This window comes from Oryctolagus cuniculus, chromosome 2 (assembly GCF_051225735.1).
Source record: "Oryctolagus cuniculus isolate XC-2025 breed Fujian yellow rabbit chromosome 2, ASM5122573v1, whole genome shotgun sequence".
Taxonomy (NCBI): domain Eukaryota; kingdom Metazoa; phylum Chordata; class Mammalia; order Lagomorpha; family Leporidae; genus Oryctolagus; species Oryctolagus cuniculus.
The window spans coordinates 55,358,485-55,381,144 of record NC_142868.1 but is presented as its reverse complement, the minus strand read 5'-3'; the positions used below and the strand labels follow the sequence as shown (position 1 = coordinate 55,381,144).

Here is a 22,660-nt window from a genome sequence, read left to right as displayed (position 1 = left end):
ACCCTGCATTCAGACCTTTGCTTTCTTTTTTTCTGGCTCATGATATAATTATTCTTTCCCTCACTTATATTTTATCATAGCCTCCAATTGGCTGATTTTCTCCCTTTGTGTACCACCTCTGGAAGGCCATGGATAACTTTTCCAATCAATCCAGTGTGGCCAGGAGAGCTGTGGCCTCATGAATCCTCTGTTCCCCAGCTATGGCTCATCTTGCTTCCATTCCAGTTCCCAGTGATAGAAGAACAAGCCTACATAGAGGAGGAAGCCATTCAAGCAGCAAACATCTTGGTGTCATCACACAGTACCTTTGGATCAGAAACCATCCCTTGGAGAACCCTGCTTTCCACCTTGCAGCCAGCATGAGACCTGCCCTCCTGACAGGTGGCCTGAGCTTTTGCCTTTCCACTAAATTAAGCTGCATAATCTCTCCACTTCAAGAGCTGACTCTGCCATTTGTGTTAAACTCCAAGAAACAGAAACAGGTATTTGTTTCTCCTAAACATATTTTCAGATAGATATAACCCAAGAAGTATTAGACGGATGGACGGACGGATGGAAGTGTGGGGGAGGCTGAATCCAGAGAGGCCTAGAGGAAACTTCCTGAGCCTGCCTCGAATTTGAAAACCTGTCTTTAAGTTTCAAATCCCTGGTGGCAAACACCCCAGCCCCAGGGCACTTTTGCCTAATGGTCATTAAGGTGGTATAATAGGAGTGGCTAAAACCCTTTTGCATCACCCCACCCCTTGCCTGCATCTGCTCTGTACCATCCGCTCTATACCTCAGCTATACAAACACCTCCCTTTTACAATAAAGTGAGATCCTGCTTCAACTGGGATCCCCACTCCTTCTGATTGTTCCCCGGGGTTCAGGGAAGGCTGAGTGGTGGGTTCAGGGAAGGCTGAGTGGCGGGTGGTGCACTTCCCCTCCTCGGCCAAGGCAAGCTGCGGGCAGCCTGCCTAATTCTCCGGTGGTGACAAGGAAGAGTCACAGGAAGGAAGGAAAGGAGGGAGGGAGGGAGCGAGGAAGGGAAGGAGGGAGGGAGGGAGGGAGAGGGGGAGAGAAAGATTCTTAGTCCTTGCCATTTGGCACTGCAGCCACTGCTTGATTACTCTCTTGTAGGAGGGAATGATGGTCTTGGCCAAACCAGCGCCTCTATGGATGTAGACTGTGAGACCACACCTGTACCCAGAGAATGAATCTGAACAGCAAATAATAAAGACTGATGATTTCAGTCTTAGATAAGCTAATAAAAATATATTACTTTCCTAACACCACTCATTTATGTCAAAGGGAGTGTGGTATGACTACTTAATTTTTGTTCTAACTTTGTCAGAGGCTCAATACAGGATATTGCCTCATTTCTGAAGTCTTTTTCTGGTTCCATACATCACTGTCTCTAAGAACAACCTCATCTACTTCCACACACGATCCCAACCAAACACGTCAGGTAGAATCAAAACCTGGTTTTGTTGTTTTCTTGCTTCTATTATTCATACATGTCCACTTTAGAAAATACAGATGGTCCCAAATTTATCATGGTTCCATTTCATGATTTTTTTCAACTTATGATGATGCAAAAGTGGTATGCATTTAGTAGAAATCATACTTTGAGTTTTGATCTATCCTGGACAACCAATATGTGGTAAGACACTCCTGGTATACTAGACAGTGGCTATAGTAACTGCTCCCAGATAGCTCTGTAACGATGACAATAAGCAACTGATGCAAAATAGTCACTGTGCTGCTAAGCTAGAATGTGTGATAGGTTAAATACATTAATAACACTTCTGATTTAAGGATATCTTCAATGTGCTATGGGTTTATCAGGGTGTAACACCACTATGAGAGGAGCATCTATAATTCGAAGTGATTTACTTGCAAATATACTCAAATATACAAATATATATGAATAAATCTGGTGTCAGATTATATACACACACATACTCATAGGCACATCAAAATGTTTACGGGAAATGAAATTAAAAGATAAGGTCTCTTTGGTGCAAAAAATTTTGACATCCAAGCATAATTTTTATAAATATGCAATTTCCATGAACTTTTTGAAGACTCCTGTAGGCATGAATTTCAAAATTTTTGTAACAAAATAAAGTTACTTTAAAAAAATATTTTATTTAAAAGATACAGGGATATACACACAAACATGTGCACACAATCTCCCACCATTCTTCCATTCTCCAAATGCCTGCAATAGCTGAGATGGGCCAGGATGAAACCAGGAACTAGGAACTCAATCCAGGTTTCCCACATGGGTAACAGTGACCCACGTACTTGAGCAATCACCACTGCTTCCCACGGTGCTGCATTTTAGTAGGAAGCTAGAACTGAGAGCAAAGCTAAGACTTAAAAATAGGCACTCCTAAATGGGATGTGATATTGTAAATCCAGTCTTAACCACTATACCAAACACTTTCCCCAAAAAAAAAATTCCATTTTCCACAAACTCTGAAATCCTCTCTGAGTGTGTGAGTGTGTGAATATGTGTGTGTGTGTTTTGACATAAAGAACCCAACTGCCAGGCTGTTTTGGCAGGCAAGTGTATTCTATTTCTGTGGCAGAATAATACAGTGATGCTATTAGAATAATTCAGGACTAGAGGCTCAGGATTGCCAACTGTTCTGCCTTAAGGTCAAGTTACGAACTTTTCTGCTCTCTGATTCTTTGCTCAGATTCAGCATCAGTTCTATACCATCAGACCACTGCTGGTTGAACCGCATGCATATTCTAGTTTTCATCATTTTTTTCCAATATAAACACTTTAGGCTTTACTGGAATATCAAATATAAGGCCATGTTTTCTTTTTTTTTTTTAAATCAATATTTACTTTATTTGAAGGGCAGTGACAGAAAGAGAGCGAGAGAAAGACAGAGAGAGAGAATTATTCTCTCTGCTGCTTCATTCCCCAAATGGCCACAATGGCCAGGTCAAAGCCAGGAGCCAGGAATTCCATCCTGGTATCATTTGTGTGTGCCTACATGCTTGGCTCATTTTCAGATGCTTTCTTAGGTGCATTAGCAGGAAGCTGGATCAGAAGTGAAGTAGCTGGAACTTGAACTGGAGCTCATAGGAGATGCCAGCCTCTCAGGTGACAGCTTAATCTGCTGTGCCACAACCGGCTATGCTCCAAGGCCACATTTTCTTAACTAGACTTAACTAGACTTTAAGATCTGTGTGTTAGTCTCCAGTTATGCAGTCTTTACCAAGCCCACTGGCCCTTGCCATTGAGCATGGACTGATTTTTGGACAATTCCCTCAGAGTCCCTTGCTCCCACCTGCTTAGGTTGTAGTTGTTGTCTATATTCTAGGAAGCCCTAGAGTCACAGCATCCTGGTGTTAAAAACAGACAGAACTGAAAGATCAACACTATCACCTCACTGTATTAGGTTTATAATGCTGTAACAAAATATCTGATTCTGGATAATGCAAAGGAAAGAAATTTATTTGACTTATAATTTTGGTGCCTGTAAAGTCCTAACAGCATAGTGTATGCATCTGGGAGGGGTCCCTTTAGCTGCATTACAAAATGACAGAAAAACACAGCATGTAGAAGAGCCAGGTAGGCGGCTGGCCTTGCTTTACAGAAAACAACTTTTATGAGAACTAACCTGGTATTAGGATAACTACATTACTCAATTCAGTGGGTGATGTCCCAATGACCTAATCACCTTCTATAAGGCCCCTAGTTGTTAAAACTTTATCATCTCTTAATACTGTTACATTGTGAACCAAGCTCCCAGCACATGAACATTTGGGGGATACTGTCAAACCATATCCACACGACAGTACTTAGTAACAGCAAATCCCCTTGTTAAAGATGTTTTCTCCCAGATTGTAGTTTTAAAAATGACTTTGTCATTCAAAATGTAAATGCCTCCAGGAAGGCTGTTCTGCTTTTCCTCTGTCATTTTATTCCTTGTACACACAGATAAACGCCTTCTATTGTCTTCTTTATTTTATATCTTCCCCTATAACCCACAAAAATCTATTCTTTATTCATCTTGGTTTATAGACAACACCGTACAAATATTGTACTCAGTACTGCCACAACATTTGCCTTATATTCTTTTCTGAAAAATATTCATCTTCCCCTCTTTAATATTTATCTCATCCAATATTTATTGAAATTTTTCTTCTACTTTCGTTTTTTTAAAAAAAATTAATTTAAGTTTCATGTATTTCATATATACAGATTCCAGAACATAGTGACACTCCCCCTGCCCCCCCTACCTTCTTCTCATGCTCCAACCATTTCTCCTCCTTCCTCTCATATTCTCAACTTAGTTTTTATAAAGATGTATTTTCAGTTTACTTAATGATCATACAGTTAACCCTATACTAAATAAAGAGTTCAACAAATAGTATGAAGAGAAAGACAAAACAAAACACCACTGTTCCTCTATGGAAGAGACAAGGGCTGTGAAAAATCATTGAATCTCAAAATGTCTATTTTTTTACTCCAATACATTACATTTCAGGTACTCTATTACCTCAGATCAGGGAAAACAAAATATTTGTATTTTGGGGATTGGCTTATAGAAGTTTCCAATTGTGTCCATCTTGTTGCAAAAGACAAGATTTCTTTTTCTTTTTCTTTTTTTTTTTTTACAGCTGAGTAGTACTCCATAGTGTATATATACCATAATTTCTTTATCCAGTCAACAGTTGATGGACATCTGGGTTGATTCCATACCTTAGCTATTGTGGACTGTGCTGCAATGAACATGAGGGTATAGATCACTCTTCCAAATGCTGATTTCTCTTGGTTTTGGTAAATTCCCAGGAATGGGATGGCTGGATTGTACAGTAAGTCTATATTTAGATTTCTGATGTATCTCCATATTGTCTTCTACAGTGGCTGCACCAGTTTACATTCCCACCAACAGTGGACCAGGTCCCATTTTTCCCCACATACTCACCAGCCTTTGTCATTTGTTGATTTCTGTATGCAAGCCATCTTAATTAGAGTTAGATAAAACCTCACTGTGGCTTCAATTTGCAATTCCCTGATGGCTAGTGATCCTGAGCATTATCTGAAGTGTTGGTTGGCTATTTGAATTTCCTCTCTAGAAAAATGCCTGTTTTATTTTTTTTTTGTTAGTTGGGTCAATGGTGTATCAATTTTTTTTAAACAGCTCTTCATTTCAGTGACCTTTTGTTTTTTGTTTTGTTTCAATTTTGTTTATTTCTTCTCTAATTTTCATTATTTCTTTCCTCCTACTAATTTGGGGTTTGTTTGTTTTTTTTTTCTAGCTCCTTGAGGTGCACTGATAGCTCATTTATTTGGTAGTTTCCCAACTTCCTCATGTAGGCACCAGCTGCTATAAAATTCCCTCAATACTGCTTATGTTGTATCCCATAAGTTTTGATATGATGTATTGTTGTCTTCATTTGGTTCAAGAAATTTTATGATTTCTCTTTTGATTTCTTCTATGACTCACTGTTCATTCAGGATCATGTTGTTTAGTCTCCATGTTTTTGCATATGATCTGTAGATTCTTGAATTGTTGATTTCCAGCTTCATTTCATTGTAGTCAGAGAAGATGCATGGTATGATTTTGAATTTTTTTTTTTAAATTTGCTGGTACTTGCTTTATGGGCTAGCATATGGTCTATCCTAGAGAAAGTTCCATGCACTGATGAGAAGAATGTACATTCTGCAACTTTGTAATGCAAAGTTCCTATAGATAACGGTTAGGTTCATTTGGTCCACAGTGTTGATTAGCTCTGTTGTTTCTTTGTCGATTTTCTGTCTAGTTGAAGATGGGTGTTGAAGTCCCACATTACTTTTGCATTGGAATCTATGTCTCTCTTTAGATCAATTAACATTTACTTAAATAGTCAGATACCCTGTACTTGGGTATGTATACAGTCATTAATGTCAAATCTTCCTGTTGAATAATCTATTAATCATTACATAGTGTCCTACTTCATCTCTTTTAACAGAATTTATGTTAAAATCTATTTTGTCTGGGGCTGGCGCTGTGGCACAGTGACTTAAAGCCCTGCCCTGAAGCGCCAGCATCCCATATGGGTGCCGGTTCTAGTCCCAGGCTCCTCTTTCAATCTGGCTCTCAGCTGTGGCCTGGGATAGCAGTGGAGGATGGCCCAAGTCCTTGGGACCCTGAATCCATGTAGGAGACCCAGAGGAGGCTCCTGGCTCCTGACTTTGGATCAGCACAGCTCCGGCTGTTGCGGCAATCTTGGGAGTGAGCCATTAGATAGAGGACCTCTCTCTGTCTCTGCCTCTCTCTGTAACTCTGTCTTTCAAATAAATAAATAAATCTTTTTCTAAAAAGTCTATTTTGTCTGATATTAGGATGGCAACAGCTGCCCTCTGCTTTCTATTAGGATGGAATATCTTTTTCTATTCTTTCACTCTGCATGTATCTTGGTTGGTGAGATATATTTCTTGTAGGCAGCAAATAGATCGATCTGGTTTTTCAATCCATTCAGTCTGTATTTTTCAACTGGAGAGTTGAGGCCATTGACATTCAAAGTGACTATTGATAAGTAATGACTTGGCTCTGCCATTTTCCCATAAATATTACCATTCTTTACTTTGGATTTCTGTTGTACTTTTACTGGGGGATTTTCTGTCTTCACCTACTTTCATAATGATGGCTATCTTTGTGTGTGTGGCATATCCTTAAACATTTTTTATAAGGCTGAATGTATGGTGACAAATTCTTTCAATTTCTGTTTCTTATGGAAGGTCTTTATTTTGTCTTCTTTCATAAATGAGAGCTTTGCAGAGTATAGTATTCTAGGTTTACAGTTTTTTCTTTTAAGATTTGAACTATATTTCACCATTCCTTTCTAGGCTATAAGGTTTCTGATGAGAAATCAGGTGTGAGTCTAATTGGGTATCCTCTGGCATTTCTCTAGTGTACTTAGAATCTTTTCTTAAGTTTTACTGTGGAAAGTTTGATTACAAAGTGTGAAGGTCTTTTCTGGTCATGTCTATTAGGAGTTCCATGTGCTTCCTATACCTAAAGGTCCCTTTTTTTTCTCCAAATTGGGGAACTTTTCTGTGATTACTTCACTAAATATGCCTTCTAGCCCATTCTCTCTTTCTACACCTTCAGGAACTCCTAAGGTCCGTATGTTGGGTCATTTGATAGTTTCCCATAAATCTCCAACAATGTTTTTAAGTTTTCTATTTTATTCTTTTTGGTCTCACCATAAGATTTCCAAAGATTTGCGTTCTAGTTCAGATATTCTTTCTTCTGCCTCACCAAGTCTGCTGTAATGGCTTTCTACCACATTTTTTATTTGATCTATTGAATTCTTTTTTTTTTTAAAGATTTTTATTTATTTATTTGAAAGGTAGAGTTATAGACAGTGAGAGGGAGAGACAAAGAGAGAGGTCCACCTTCCATTGGTTCACTCCCTAGATGGCCGCAACGGTCAGAGCTGCGCCAATCTGAAGCCAGGAGCCAGTACTTCTTCCCAGTCTCCCATGCAGGTGCAGGGGCCCAAGGACTTGAGCCATCTTCCACTGCTTTCTCAGGCCATAGCAGAGAGCCAGATAGGAAGAGGGGCAGCCAGGACTAGAACTGGTGCCCATATGGGATGCCGGCACCACAGGTGGAGGATTAACCTACTGCACCATGGTGCTGATCCCAATTTATTGAATTCTTCATTTCTAATATTTCATTTTGATTTCCCTTTAAAATCTCAATTTCATGGGAAAATTTTCCACATATCATTGATGGTTTTCTTTAGTTCATGGATTTGCTTCTGATCACTTTTGAATAAACCTATGATTAATTTTTTGAATTCTTTTTCTGGCATTTCCCAATCTGTACATCTTTACATTCTAATATTGTAATATTGCTGTGTTCCTTTGGGGGGGGGGGTTCGGTCATGTTGTCTTTCTTATTCTTGTTTTTTGAGTATTTGTTTATAGGCCTATGTGGGTATTTGTTTATGTGAGTATTTGTTTATAGGCATATGTGGGTTGATTTTTATTTTTAATTTTCTGATGGCTTTTATCTTTGAGCTATGCCTCTGTGCCTTAGTGAACTCTGCACTTTCAGTGAGTACCAAGAGGTGTGTGTTGGGTGTGGCCAGGGAACTCTGGTCAGTGCTTCAGGGTAGGGTGAGTATCCATGTTAACACCCAAGATGGGCATGATAGATCTCAAGGTCTGTGTGTTAGCACCCACTATGTTCAACACTCATCCATGTGACTGTATGAATCACACAAATGATCTGTACAATCCTCACTGCGAGCACAGTTCCAACTGCTATTACCTGTTATGGCAAACAAAAAACTTCAGGTGTGTGGAACTGTACCCAGTGATTACCCAGGCCCCCCAGCTACAGCCTGCAGTCTTTCGGGTAACTACTGAATCCCTACAGTCTCGGCATACAAAGTTTCCAGAGTCACTGGGTGCAGAGATTTTGTTCTGCCCTGCCACTCTGTCTAGTCAACAGATGTTCCCTGGTCTGCCTCGGTGTCTTGATCCTGGGAGGTTGCAAATACTTCACCTACCTATGTGGCTGCACAGCCACCTCCCAGCCAGGCTCAAATTCAGTGGGACTGTGGATTTTTCCCTCCCCTAGAATCTATGGATCACAGGTGTACACAAGAGCCACTGGCCAAATGTTGCTCTTGCCCCACTGCTACCACCAGTACTACTTGAGAAGATGGTGTCCTATCTCAGCCAGTTGCTATGCAGGCACACAAAGGCTTCCACAGCTCCTGCCCAAACCCAAAATGGTGCCTGTACTTTCTCAGCCAGGTAGCTGTTGCTGTTGTAGGGAAGGTTGGGTGAGATAAATGTGCCCACTCTACTTCCACTGGGTCCACAATCAACCAATAACAACTGCTAGCCTACAAGGCTCTGGTCTAGACTCACACCATACTCCCCCTCCAGCTATATCACCATGGATTGCTGCAGTACGGCTTCATCTCTATCTCCAGGCTGCCGCCAGCTCTGGCTCTCAGCTGCTGCAGTATGCTTCTGTTCATGTTCATACTGCATGTCTGCAACCTCCTCCATTCCTTTTCTCTGTAGGATTTCCAATGAGGTTTGCTCTCCAGGTCTCCCATGAGAATGCACTTCCTACACTTTTTTTTTTTTTTTTGGTTACTGTTTATCCTTAGTCTAGCACAGTATGTCATTTCCTAATCTGCCACGTTGATCCCCTTCTCATCTATTCAGTTAGTACTTGTTGAATGACTGTTATGTGCAGGCATTAAAAACTAGTAATGCAGCACTGAATAAATGGAATAAAAATATATATGCCCTCATGGAGTTTATCTTCTAATATCAGTGTTAGCAAAGATTAAAAAGAAAAATAAGACTGTTGAATTGAGAAGGGAAGTAAAGAGGATAACAGAATTGGAACAGATATTTTAGCATGAAAGCATCAAGTAAGGAAATGAAGGTAAATATATCTAGGCCATAGGTCTATAGTTCTATCTACTGGGAGGGAAGGTGAAATTTGGGAGACTGGATGAGGGTTCTCTTTAATTCTTCCATGCCCTGATACAAGAAACCTATGCCACAGGAAATATTGCTGAACAGCCCTGAAGAAGGTTGTGAAAATATTTTCTTGGGCTCTTGGAGGGTTTCTGTTAGCTTAATACTACAAGGATTTTCATTAAAGAAGGCTGGGAACACGACAGGGGAGATATGGATATAGTAGGGTTCTATCATAGAGCATAGAACCCATAAAACAGTCCATATAAGATGTTAATAGAGCCAAGTTACATTTCAAAAGAGGTAAAGGGGCAGAGCAAACAGTGCTCACACATTAGATAGAAAGATTCAATACACCAGTTTGGGAAACGGTTGAAATAATGGTTATATAGAAAACAAAAACAGCCATTAATCCAAGCTGTGAATTCAACTAGTCTTCCTAAATGGGGGCCATTACTAAATCCTATATAGTACAGTTTTACGATAACTATTGGGTAGAGATCTAGTTAACCTTGCCTAAGCATGCTTGGGGTGAAGAATTCAGGCTGTAGTTGACTATGGAGAAATTAATTAATCTGACAGCAGTGAAGTAAAGCCAACAATGAAAATCAGAATACAAGGTTTAAGAAGAAATGATCACAAAGATTCAAATGAGGGATAATTAGAACAGAAGTCATGGCAAGGTTTGTGCAGAGATAAGCCTAGTGTTCTAGAGTTCACTAAGATCATGGTCCTGAATAACTGGTATTCAGGCCTAGAAATCTCTCTGAGCTTGGAAAAACAAATCTTACCTTCTTTCAAGATAGTCTAACACATACCAGGTGTCCTATAATGCAATGACCCTAGGACAGTAGCTGAAAAAAAAAAAAGAGTTAAAAATTCCAAACACATGATCAGAAATGAGAAGGAGATCTCAAATTAAAACTAGCCCATGGGCCGGCATCCCAGGTTCTAGTCCCGGTTGGGGCGCCAGATTCTGTCCCGGTTGCTCCTCTTCCAGTCCAGCTCTCTGCTATGGCCCGGGAAGGCAGTGGAGGATGGCCCAAGTGCTTGGGCCCTGCACCCGCATAGGAGACCAGGAGGAAGCATCTGGCTCCTGGCTTCGGATCAGCACAGCGTGCCGGCCGTAGCAGTCATTTGGGGGGTGAACCAACGGAAAAGGAAGACCTTTCTTTTTCTCTCTCTCTCTGTCTAATTTTGCCCGTCAAAAACAAAACAAAACAAAACAAACTAGCCCAGGAACCCAGAGAACTCAAGAAACCAGAACAAACTAAAGAAGAGCAAGGAGGCATGAGTGAAATAATTGTGATGATTACTAATTTAGGAATTAATTTTGTTAAAATTATTCTTGGTGCTAAATGAAGGAAGAAGTAATAGGGATTATTCTGTTGAGGTAAAGATTATATCCACTGAGAGTTGGAGGAAAGAAAGAGTCATTTCTGATGAACAGATCCTGACACTAGAAAAGAGACTGTTTCAATCCCTTACTGAGAACCTGCTTATCTGATGTGATTCCCAAGCAGACGGGAGGCCCAGGGTGACCAAGGCCTCTTGAGTCAAGAAATGGGAGGGGTCTTCAGAGGGAGAGATGAGTAATTAACAATTTTTCTTTGGATTATTTCTGTCTATGTTATAGCATTTTACTTTACATTAATAAAATGGGGTTTCATTTTGGGCTTTCAAAAGAGATTGTTTTTATCCAATATTTTGACCAGGTTTTAGACACTTGAGCCATTTCTGCTCCTTTATTCTCACCTTCTGTAGATTATGATGCCATTTAGAAATTTGACAGTATTTCTCCCTAAATATCTTGTCCTTTTTCAGTTGTCAAATATTGAATTAGATCTTGTTATAAACAGACTAGAAGTTGGCATTGTTGACATTTGCCTTCATTAGTAAGTAACTGAAAGCTGACATTTTCAACCTATCAGCTCTAGTTTGGTCTAATGATAAGAACACAGTATGAGGAATGAGGTGATCTATTTCCTTCCCTGCTCCTATTATGGACTCACCATGAAGCAGTAATTGACAAAACTGTTTCCACTTAATGTGTGCCTGTGATTCTCTTCAAAGGAGAGGAAAAGAAAATTACTGACTAACCTTTGGATTTAAAGGCTGAATGAATGAAAGAAGGCATTGATTTGAGTCCTATGAGATTAATAATTAAATTTAAGATTTGAAATCTGAGTGAATGAATGAAGATATTGATTTCAATCCTTATTAGCAATGGTCACTTAATTTATTTGGTTTTCATTATTTTTATTAGCACAACTGGAAAAATAAGAAGAGGTATTTTACATGCCCTAAAGGATTATTACAAGGGTCAATCAGATAACATAGTGGAGTATTGTATATAATGTGAAGTATTAGATAAACATTAATTTTTGAGTTACTTGCTACATAGGCTTAATGAAATGGATTGTTTGGTCAGATAAACTGAGGGGTTTCAGGAATAACATGAAGTTTAGGTAAGGCCTGTGGTTAGTTTGTAGAGATGAAGTACCATTTCCTTTTTGGAAACTCATCTCTAGAATAGTTTGTTGAATGCATATTCTAACCAAAGCTTTAAAACTTTGGGACTATATTTTCAAAACTTCCATCATAGAAAATTATGAAGCTAAGACCAAGGAAGCAAATACTTTGGACGTTTGTATTCATCAAGGATTCCATATTCAGTTACTGAATTCAAAGGGATTTGTCAATGGTCACAGGGGTTTCTGAGATAATAAACAGATGTTTATAGCTTGTGTGGACTTTTAATCCCAGTGCAGATATCCACATCATTTTAGAATTTGGAAATTGGTATTGTATATAGGTGGAAAACAGAATATCAATCTTCACTAACGGGTATGTACAAGAATTCTATCTACAATGATTGAAATCTAAGTTTTAGAAAACTTTGAGGACTTTTGGAAATCTGAGGAAGACTGGCAGTGCAAAAATAATTTCTCCAGGATAGAGGTAGATTCTGAAAATACAGCAAACTTGTCAAACTGAATGGATTGAATGATTGTAAATAATTAGGAAAAAGAAGCATGGACTCCAGGAACCAGTGAAGATTCCCTACAAATTAACTCATGTTTTTGATTGGTAGTCATTTATTTGGGCTTGAAGACTTGTCTAACAAATGGAACATTTCATGTTATCATTGTGGACAAGTTGCAGAAATGTGGGTGAGATTGCGGTAATTGAGTGAATTTACATATACTGAACAGTTATATCAGTGAGGATGAACTTTTACAGAATTCTGAAGGACCTAGCAAACATGGTAATGGAACTGAAAATACTTAGCTTGGAAAAGAAAAACAACAGCTTCCTTTTTACCAGTACGGGATAGTATGGCAGCTGTTTTCAGATTTTTCAACTGCTCTGTGGTTAAAGAAGAAGTAGACATTACTGGTTCCTCAACAAAGACAAATTTGAGATGGGAAAGGCAGAATTTTCTTAATAAAAGCAAAAAGGTTGCAGTCAATCAGACTAATGGAGGAACTAGTTGTTTTTTTCAGTTAGCAAATTTACTGTATGGTGAGTTTATACAGAGGCTGCTCACTGGTCTGGGACGTCATCTAGCAGTTACTTGCATTGATTGACAGGGAAGTTGAGAAAGATAATTTGTTCTGGTTCATTCTAAACTTTTAGATACTGAACTAAGGTTAAAGAAGTCAGTCAGTGATCAGAAAACATCTCCACTCCTTGTCATCACATCTAATACAGCATACTATGTTTTGTAGCACAGAAAAGGCAAATGTTTCCAAGTGCTCTATTCTCAAAATGAACAAGAATTTCCTAAGAGCATTACATCATGATAAAAGCCACCAGCAAAGGGGAACATTTTGTTTTTCTGTAATCAGAAGAAAAAAAGTTTTCTCAAAAGCATCCAGTCCAATGCAATCAGTTATGACTGCCATATAACAATTCCAACCATATATTTTGCATTTCATCTCATATTCTAATAGCGTTTTGTCTAAAAATAGATTCAAGATTAAGAGTAAATATTTTCATAGTGTTCAAAGTTATCTATGAGTTTTCTTTTTGTAGTCATATTACTCATATCTTGATTCTCAGTTTGAGGAGCTCGTAGATTTTGAGCTCTTTTCATCTTGTAAACTATATTAAGAAATACAATTTATATCACCAGAGAATCATATATGCATAACTGAAATACAATATGTGACAAACAGCATTTATGCAGTAGTGTAATATTCTGAAATTTTCAACTTAATTCAGTACAGTGCCATAATAATTAAATATGTTCATAGGATTTAACAGGATTTTCAAACTGAAAAACAACTACGGCCGGCACCGCAGCTCACTTGGCTAATCCTCCATCTGTGGAGCCAGCACCCGGGGTTCTAGTCCCAATTGCGGCGCCAGATTCTGTCCCGGTTGCTCCTCTTCCAGTCCAGCTCTCTGCTGTGGCCCGGGAGGGCAGTGGAGGATGGCCCAAGTGCTTGGGCCCTGCACCCGCATGGGAGACCAGGAGGAAGCACCTGGCTCCTGGCTTCGGATCAGCGCAGTGTGCCCACCGTGGTCATTTGGGGGGTGAACCAAAGGAAAAGGAAGACCTTTCTTTTTCTCTCTCTAACTCTGCCTGTCAAAAAAAGGAAAAAGAAAAAAGAAAAACAACTATGGTTCATGGTCACTGTAAACTTAAATAATGACAAAATAAATAAGAGAATTCAGATCTCGTCACTCTGAAACATCGATAAACTTGCTACAGAAAGACAGTCTTTGCATATATGCTGCATAAAGTTTTGGGCTGCTCTCCGGCGCGCCTCCATGCCGCCTGTTTTTGCCGCTGTCACTGCCTGAGTGGCTCCTCCGCGCATCTGGCCTACAGACTCTTGCACATGGCCCCCAGCCTGCCTTCTGAGAGCCTGGCTCAGGCATGAGAATGAACTGTTTCAGACTTCCTACGAACTTCACATGTACAAGATGCTTACTAAATATGAGGGGCCTTCAAAAAATTCACAGAAAATGTGCATTGTGGGGGAAATAAACGAGGTTTCAAATGTTTTTGCACCAAAATAAACTTATCTAATTCCAGTTTCAGAGAACCTTCTGATGTATCTGAACATAAATAGCCCAAAGTCTCTCAAAATCCAAGGTCTGAAAACCAGTACACTAAACAAAGCAACAGCTCATCATCTACCGAACAAAACCCTGGCTCCAAGAGTTCGCTTTCTCTCCCTTAGGGAAGAACAGCTACGATTTTAAGGCACTTGCCGCTCTTCAAGGAACCTCATAAACCCGCATCTGGGGCTGAGGCTGACAGTAGTCAATTATGCAGCCACCAGCTTCTGCGGCCTTTCCAATTTGTACCCACGAACGCCCACGCCTTGGAGTCAGTGCTCGGGACACAGTTCCTCCACAGGAAACAACGCGATTGAGGAGACATTTCCCACAGGACAACCACAAAAGGCTCGGCCTCCCTGGCCCGCACACAGCCCATTTCCCGTAGACGGCCAACCCGTCAGGAGCAGAGACAACTCCAACCCCGGCAAGGGGCGAGCACGCGAAGACAAGCACTTTTCAGACCCTCTGCGCCCACTTACCTACAGGCCGCCTTCAGGCTTCCTGGGAGAGGTTCCGGGTCAGCCGACAGGGTTGAGACGCCCGGACACCTGGGCCACAGCAGCCTCGGTGGCTCCGCCTCCCCTAACCTGGTGACCACGCCACAGCGCCCCACCCGCTTCCTGATCTCAGCCCCGCCCCCTGAGGCTGTCACGTGTCTCGCTGTTTTCCAGCCATCGGGTGCTTGCAGCTAGTGTTGCTGAGCCATGGTCGCGTTCCCGAGTGCCGACAACTGAGAGCGCGCTGGCAGTGCCTCGCTTACCCCCACCCGACCAGGGGACTTCGGTGCTGCCGGTGGTGCACATGCACACAGGCAGCGAGACCCTGCGCTTGGTGCTGGCCTGGTGTCCGGAGGTGGTCGGCCCCGCGGTGCAGGCCAGGGAGAGCTACCTGTGCCAGCACCTTACCACGTGTGGTGAGCCACGGGGCCACCGGGACATGTATGGGGCAGACTTGACACTGAGGGAGGTGCAGAACACACACCTGGGCGTCCTGTTCCTGCATGACGAGGGCCACAGCTCCATGTGCCGCCTTGCCATGCTGGCTCTGGGACGCTTAGCCCTGGACTTCGGGCTGATGATGACGCCCCCGCTCGGCACCTGTGAGACCTGTGTGAATGTCCACTATCCGTGCAGAATGGTGGCATGCGAGAGCGGCCGCAGCCGGGGCCCAGTGCGCTTTCACGGTATCCCGGCCTTAGTGCTGGCCACAGGTAATACTGCGCAACCTAGGAGGCAGCTGACCGCGCTGACGGTCTCTGGGCTGGACCCTGCGCAGCGTGACTAACTCACCCCATGTGCTCTCTCAGTTACTAAAAAGGTTCTTCTAAAACTGCACAAATGTGTTGGGGAATGGGGTGCATGCAGTTCGACTGTACAGCACATCTTCCCTCCGTGGTCTTGGGAGCCTGGTGGGAAGTGAAGAATTTCTAGCTCGCTTGGCTCAGTGCCCGTCTGGGCCCGTCAGCCATTGCTCCAGACTTCACTGTTGGATGAAGCAAGTCTTCCATCAGCTGGTTCACTCCGCAAATGGCCACAACGGCCAGAGCTAAGCCGATCTGAAGCCAGGAGCCACGAGCTTCTTCCAGGTCTCCCAAGTGGGTGCAGAGGCCCAAGCACCTGGGTCATCCTCAGCTGCTTTCCCAGGCACATTAGCAGGGAGCTGGATCAGAAGTGGAGCAGCGGGGACTCCAGCCAGTGCCCCTATGGGATACTGGCCCTGCAGGCTGGGCCTTTAACCCACTGCATCACAGTACAGGCCCCTCACTGCTTTTTTTAAAAGTCTTCAGGCTATCAAAGTCTTTCTGTTAAAAAGTTTGACTTGAGCTCTCTGAGGAATTGGATTCCAGAAGAGCTTCATTATGAAGGATGCAGAAATAGCCCAAGCATTTTTTCAGTCTTAGAGCAAGGCCAGGTAGCTGAAACACAAAGTTAAAACACTGTCTCTTGGCACACTGAAGCTGTGTCCTGCTTTAGGAAAAATTGGTGACACATCTACTTGAAGGAGACAGAATTTATGTGTAGCACTGAATCTGAAACAACTTAAACAGTTCAGATAGTGTGGCTGCCTAATGTGCCCTGGGCAACCCAGGCAGCGGATTATGAGCACTCTGGAGTTTGTGGGAAATCACAGCTGGCAACAAGCATCATGGTCCTGGACTGGGTATAGCTTGGGCAGCCAACCCCTGTAGCACTGCAGCTCCCGAGAGCATCACATAACAGCACAATAATTAGTGGGCATCAGTGGTCACTTGGACTTAACTTAGAAAATGAGCTTCTACCTCTACTTTGAAAAACGCAGGAAGGGCAGACTGTTGGTAGTCAAGGTCACTGCTTTGCCCACCCCCCACGCTCTTCCCCCTCAGAGCCACAGTTTGTGAAGTGAAGAGGACTACAGGACACCCCCCTCCCCACCTTGGGTATCCTGGTGGGGTATCCATCCCACCAGGCTAAAATGCAAACTCCTTTGTTTTGTTCACTGTCCTCAAAGTGCCTAGAACAGTGGATCGTTAATGAGAATTGTTGAGTTAGTAACTAAGTGGAATTTGGAGAATATGCTTGGGAAATGTAGATATCTAGTCCACTTGAGAACATTGTTTCTGCTGGAAATTAAACTTTTGGCTTTAGTATTGAAAAGTTTTGGGTTTGCAATACATTTAAATATTTCTCTCTAATTTCCTTCTAGTCTTTTTGGCCTCCTTTCCCCCTCTTCCCACAGAAAACCACACACTCTGACAGAAATGTCTTAAAACATGAAAGACTATGAGAAAGATATATAGACAGACTGTATTTTTTCTGTGTATCTTGAAGCTTTACATCTAAAGAAGTAAGTTTTAGCCTAAAGCGTGTCTGTTTATGAGTACTTTCAGGTGTGATAACAGAATTGCTTTGTACTCATATACTGTTCAGAGCTGCTTGGATTACTACTCTTTTATTACCAGAAAGGCAAATGCAGTATTTAAGATCAAAGTGGACACCTCCCGGAAGTTACATTTATTACAAAAGGCTGAAGTGTCCACATTTCTAAGAATCAAAAGGATTTAAAGCAGAAAAACTGTAATATTCAGTAGACAAATGAAGTTTTTGATGGGAAAGCAATGCCTAAGTAGGTGACAAGGAAGAAGAGGTATTCTAATTCTGAAAGTTACGGATTCTGCAAGCTCTGGGGTTAAGCAGGGTGCTTGACCTTAGGCTAGCCACAGCCAGGGTCTGCAGAACAAAATTTCCATTGTCAATGCAAGCATTAAGACTATTTTTGTATTTTTTACCACTGGAGGTTCCTTTGGTAGCATTTTGATCTCACTGTTTCAGAAAGCAGAAGCTCCACTCTACTGTCACAGTGGAAGTAACATAAAAGGTCATTTTAATCAGTCACTATTGGAGTATTTTGAACGGTATCATTGATGAATTCCAGCCCTGCAAATGTGGTAACCTCAGAGTAGGAACTGAAGCTTGCTTATTCTGTTGTCAGCCTCCATCAAATAACAGTTCTATTGTGTTCAGGGTCATTTTGGATCTCCCCCGCCCCACTTTGTTTGTTTGTTTTAGTACTTAAAGTAGTTTTTTTTTTTTTATTTTCTCCTGTTTGGATAAAAGCAGACTTTATATATTTGTGATGCACAATACTAGTGTTGAAAGATAAGTACATTGTGGGATGGCTAAATTAAACTGACATGGATAATACTAGATTGTACACTTACACTTTATCTCACCTTATGCCCCTTTGCCAAGATCTTCTATGTTTGCCATCAGGGACATCCAAAGAGCATCACTCAGCTTGGTCTGTTTCAAGTGCATATTACTTACTAAGGTCACCAAAATCTTTCCTAGCAAATTCATACATTCATGAAATTTTGGCTTAGGCATTTGCAGCATGTAATAAAGTTTCTTCTGATTTGTTTTCAATGTCTCTCCAATAGTTTGAGAGGTTTCTAAGATCCCAGATGCCAGAAGCTCTGGATGTGTATTGAGGGTGTCCAGTTTTATAGAAGTGACTTCTCTGCCATTTTATTAGGTTGATCACCAGGTAATCCTAGAACTGGAGGAAACATTTTCCTGGTAATTATGAAATGTTTACCATAACTTAAAGTGTTGGTGCCGCAGAAGTGGTTTTTGTACCCAGTAGGCTTCTCTACAGCAAAATTTCATGACCCATATTATAATGGAGAGATAATATTTGGGGCTAGTGTTGTGGCATATAGGGTAAAGTCACTGCCTGTGATGCCAGCATATGATACAGGTACTAGTTCTTGTCACAGCTGCTTTACTTCCAATCCAAACCCCTGCTGCTGTCCTGGGAAAGCAGCTGAAAATGGCCTAAGTACTTGGGCTCCTGCCACACACGTAGGGGACCCAGAAGAAGCTCCTGGATGCCGGCTTTGGCCTGGAACAGCCCCGGCCATTGAGGTCATCTGGGGAGTGAACTAGTGGATGGAAGATCTGTCTCTCTGTGGAATGCTGACTTTCAAATACATAAATAAATCTTAAAAAAGATAATATTGATCTTAATGTATTTAAAATGGATTCTTACAGAGTATGCAAAACCGTGATTACAGACATTTTTCTTGTACTCAGAAAAATATACAGTAGTTTTTTTCTCTCTTTTAATTAATTAATTAATTTGAAAGGCAGAGCTGCAGAGGAGGGGGTATTCCATCCACTGGTTCACTCCCCAGATGGCTGCAGCAGCCAGAGCTGTGCCTATCCAAAGCCAGGAGCCAGGAACCAGGAGTTTCCTCTGGGTCTCCCATGTGGGTGTAGAGGCCCAAGGACTTGGGCCATCTTTCACTGGTTTCCCAGGCCACAGAAGAGAGCTGGATCAGAAGTGGAGCAGCCGGGACTTGAACTGGTGCCCATATGGGATGCCAGCACTGCAGGTGGTGGCTTTACCTGCTACGCCATAGCGCCGGCCCCTATATAATATTTTTTAAGTTATAAAAGTTTTAATGAGATCAAAGGGTGCAGTATGGGGGACAGATACTAGGGTATGACTTGGGCAATCCTTTGGCTGTCAAAGTTTGCCATTTACCCTTAATGGTTCTGATTTTTAAACTAAGCCATATTTCTTTTATTTTTCTTAAAATATACAATTCTTATGTCTGTACTGAAGAAAAGGACTTAGTTTTATAGGAATTAATCAATAGATTACTATTGTAAATTCTTTATGTTGTATTTATTTTAGGGGCAGGGCTATCGAAGATTATTTCTTCTTTATATATCATTTCAAATGAGTTCCCCAAGTTAAAGTTATGAAAGCACCTCAGAAGCATTGACTTCCATAATAAGCAGACAATTCTCAACAAAGTATAGGATGTAGGCTTAAATATTGGTTTGTATTTTGTATCAATGCCCAAGAATAGGAAAATAAAATAATTTCAGTAGTCTTTCAGGGACAAGTAAAAAGAATAAGGTGAACTGCAAATAAGAAGAGAACTCTAAAAAGGGAACATTCATTCTTTCCCCATGCATTTGTTGTTAATGATGCAGACTTTCCTGATTATTCTATTTACCACTTGTCTCTAGCTTAGAGCAAAGTTGGAGAAGGGGTGAACCATGTATCCAATGCAGTTTGTAATTTTCTACAGCTTTGTAAGTCTGACCTTGCCCTGGGGTTTTGCATACTACTGCTGCCTATTTTATTCCATTTTATTAGAGATAATTGTCCTTATGGGTCCTCAGTCTGACCCACCTGGAATGAATTACCTGCCCTCTCTCCTTTGGCCCCTCCCTCAGCTGCTACTCACTCAAAAGGGTCGCTGGGATCTGCCCTCTGGAGCTCTGGAGGGATGGGGATTCTTTTGTAGTACATTTCCCAGTCGAAGGCTCCTCGCATGGCATCCCCAGCTTGTGCCTCATACCCAAAGTGATTGTGGTCAATGACATCGATCATGGGACACACGATGGTTTTGTGGTTTAGTGCAATTTGGTCTGAAAAATGAAAGCACAAAATAGGAAATGACATGCCTGCCTCGGTCATCTATCATTTTTTTAGCAAAGAGAAGCCTACAGATCCTCACTCATGCACAAGCTTGCAGCCTGGACTCATTAGAGCACTTTGCAGGAATCTCTGTTTGAATGCCAGACTTAACATGATGGGACAGTGATTAGGTACAATTAGAGTTGTTCTATTTTCCTTTAAGAAAGTTATGTCCCAGAGAGACTTGCAGAAATCCATTTAGTTCTACTTCTGTCACATTTTTGCTTTGACCTGTCCCCAATCTGTCATTTTATCGTGTATCTAACATGTGCAGAGTATAAACAGTACTGTGTTTCTTCAAGCAAACAGCTACAGCCTGCTGAGAAAATACTGGCCAGTTTTCTGCAGGTTCCAAAATGTAAATATTTATCTTTATGATTTTAGTATCATCTAATCTTATGACAGTCATCATGACTGTTACCCCCTAAATGCTGATAGTTCTTTTATATAAAATTCTTTGCTCTTATGTTTGCCAGAGATTTTGCCAAACCTATTTCGCCACTGTTTTTTGAAATAGACTCTACCTGAGCCATACATTTTTATTTTCTTTCATTATATAAAAATGTACTAAGTGGTATGACACTACTATAACTCCTGCTAATACTATGTTCTTGATTAACCACTAAATGACTTATACTATTTCAAATAGTCCTAGCAATCCTATAAGGTGGCTGTTATTTTGATTCCCAATTTATGTATTAGGGAATTGAGCCTAGAGAATTTAATTAGTAAATTAACTTGTCAAGGGTCACTCAACTTTTCAGAATTACCAGGATGTGGCACCTGCTTAAAGTCCAGTCAAAAACTGTCCTTTCTGGTGCATAGAGTTTCACAAAGTGATTTTTTTCTTTTGCTTCTAGTACCTTCCTTTCTTAGTATTATTATTGTGATGGCATTAAGAGCCAGCACATGGAACTGGCATTTGCTACTTTGGTTCACCTAGAAAAGTATCTTTCTTCCTGAGAATGTGTATTTAATCAATATTTATTATAACAAACCAATTCTGTCTGATAGACAGAATGTTGGATATGAACGTTTGCTCTCTTTTTATTTGGAAAATCTTTGGATGTGGTGTGTACCATTAAATGAAAGAATAATGGATAGCCCACTTAGAAGTGGCTATTTCCATATCATATTTTCCCCAGATATCCAGGAGTGAAGAAAACTGTCAAGGATAAAATTCTTACAGTTAGGAAACTATACAGTTGTTTCACAAATTTCTCCTAAGCATAGAACAGGAAGTGTAATGTTTTATTGGCCATAATGACAAGCAACATTATGTAATGGCACTGATAAAACAGTGTGTAGAAACTATAGAATCCAATAGAAGACCTCCCCTCTAGATCTACATACCTATTCTCTCATTCATTCATTCATTCTTTCATATCCCAATAATTATTTATTTAACAGAAAATATTGTGTTAGTCACTTTTCTGGATGGTAAGAACAATGAATTATACCACAAGAACTCCTAACTTCGGGACTGGAGCAATGATGGTAAACTAATAAATAATTAAATGTGGTGTTTTAGGAGGTGATACATGATATGAAAAGAAAATAAAACGGGACAGGAGGAGTGCAGAATGTTGGGGCCTAGAAAAGTGTTGTGATTTTAGATGGCCTGAACCCAATAAACCTGAGAGCCCAGAGGTTCCCTGTATCTGATTTCAGGTAATTAACAGACTCAGAAACGCAGCACTATTTCAAGTTAATCTGCACCAAGGGCTCGGATTTTCACCTGAGCAAGCCTTATAATGGGTTTTAATCTTTATCTAAATGGTGTCTTTGCAGAGATGTCCTTGACAGAGAGGACCATTGTTGCTTTGCCTGAAACATTTCTATCACCTCTACAGGTATCTTAGCATTAAGGTTTCAGTGACTTTCTTCAATCAAATCCAGAATCAGGTTGATTTACAAGTTGTTTGACCAACAAGAGTCCCAAGGTGACCCAAAGAGAGTGAGTTCATTAAATTCACTTTCAATTTTTTCTTCAAATTTCCTTTTAGCTCTCATCCAGATGTACTACCTTAGGGTGAAAGCAGAATAACTAAGTTTTCATCCAAGGCTTGAATCTACATTTCAATTTCCAAGAATCAAACAAATGGACTCCTAATGGGAAATTGAAATTCAGGTATAATCCCTAGGTGAAAAATGAACCAGGAA

At 40.9% G+C, this 22,660-nt stretch overlaps 1 protein-coding gene across 1 annotated transcript in view; it reads right to left on the bottom strand.

Annotated features, from left to right (window-relative positions):
• Positions 1-22,660, bottom strand: part of GALNTL6 (polypeptide N-acetylgalactosaminyltransferase like 6) — a 1,246,993-nt gene that overhangs the window by 216,259 nt on the left and 1,008,074 nt on the right. Inside the window, exon 7 of the mRNA XM_002709470.5 lies at positions 20,265-20,448. Within this exon, the coding sequence (XP_002709516.1) occupies positions 20,265-20,448 (184 nt within the window). The remainder of the gene's footprint in view (positions 1-20,264; positions 20,449-22,660) is intronic.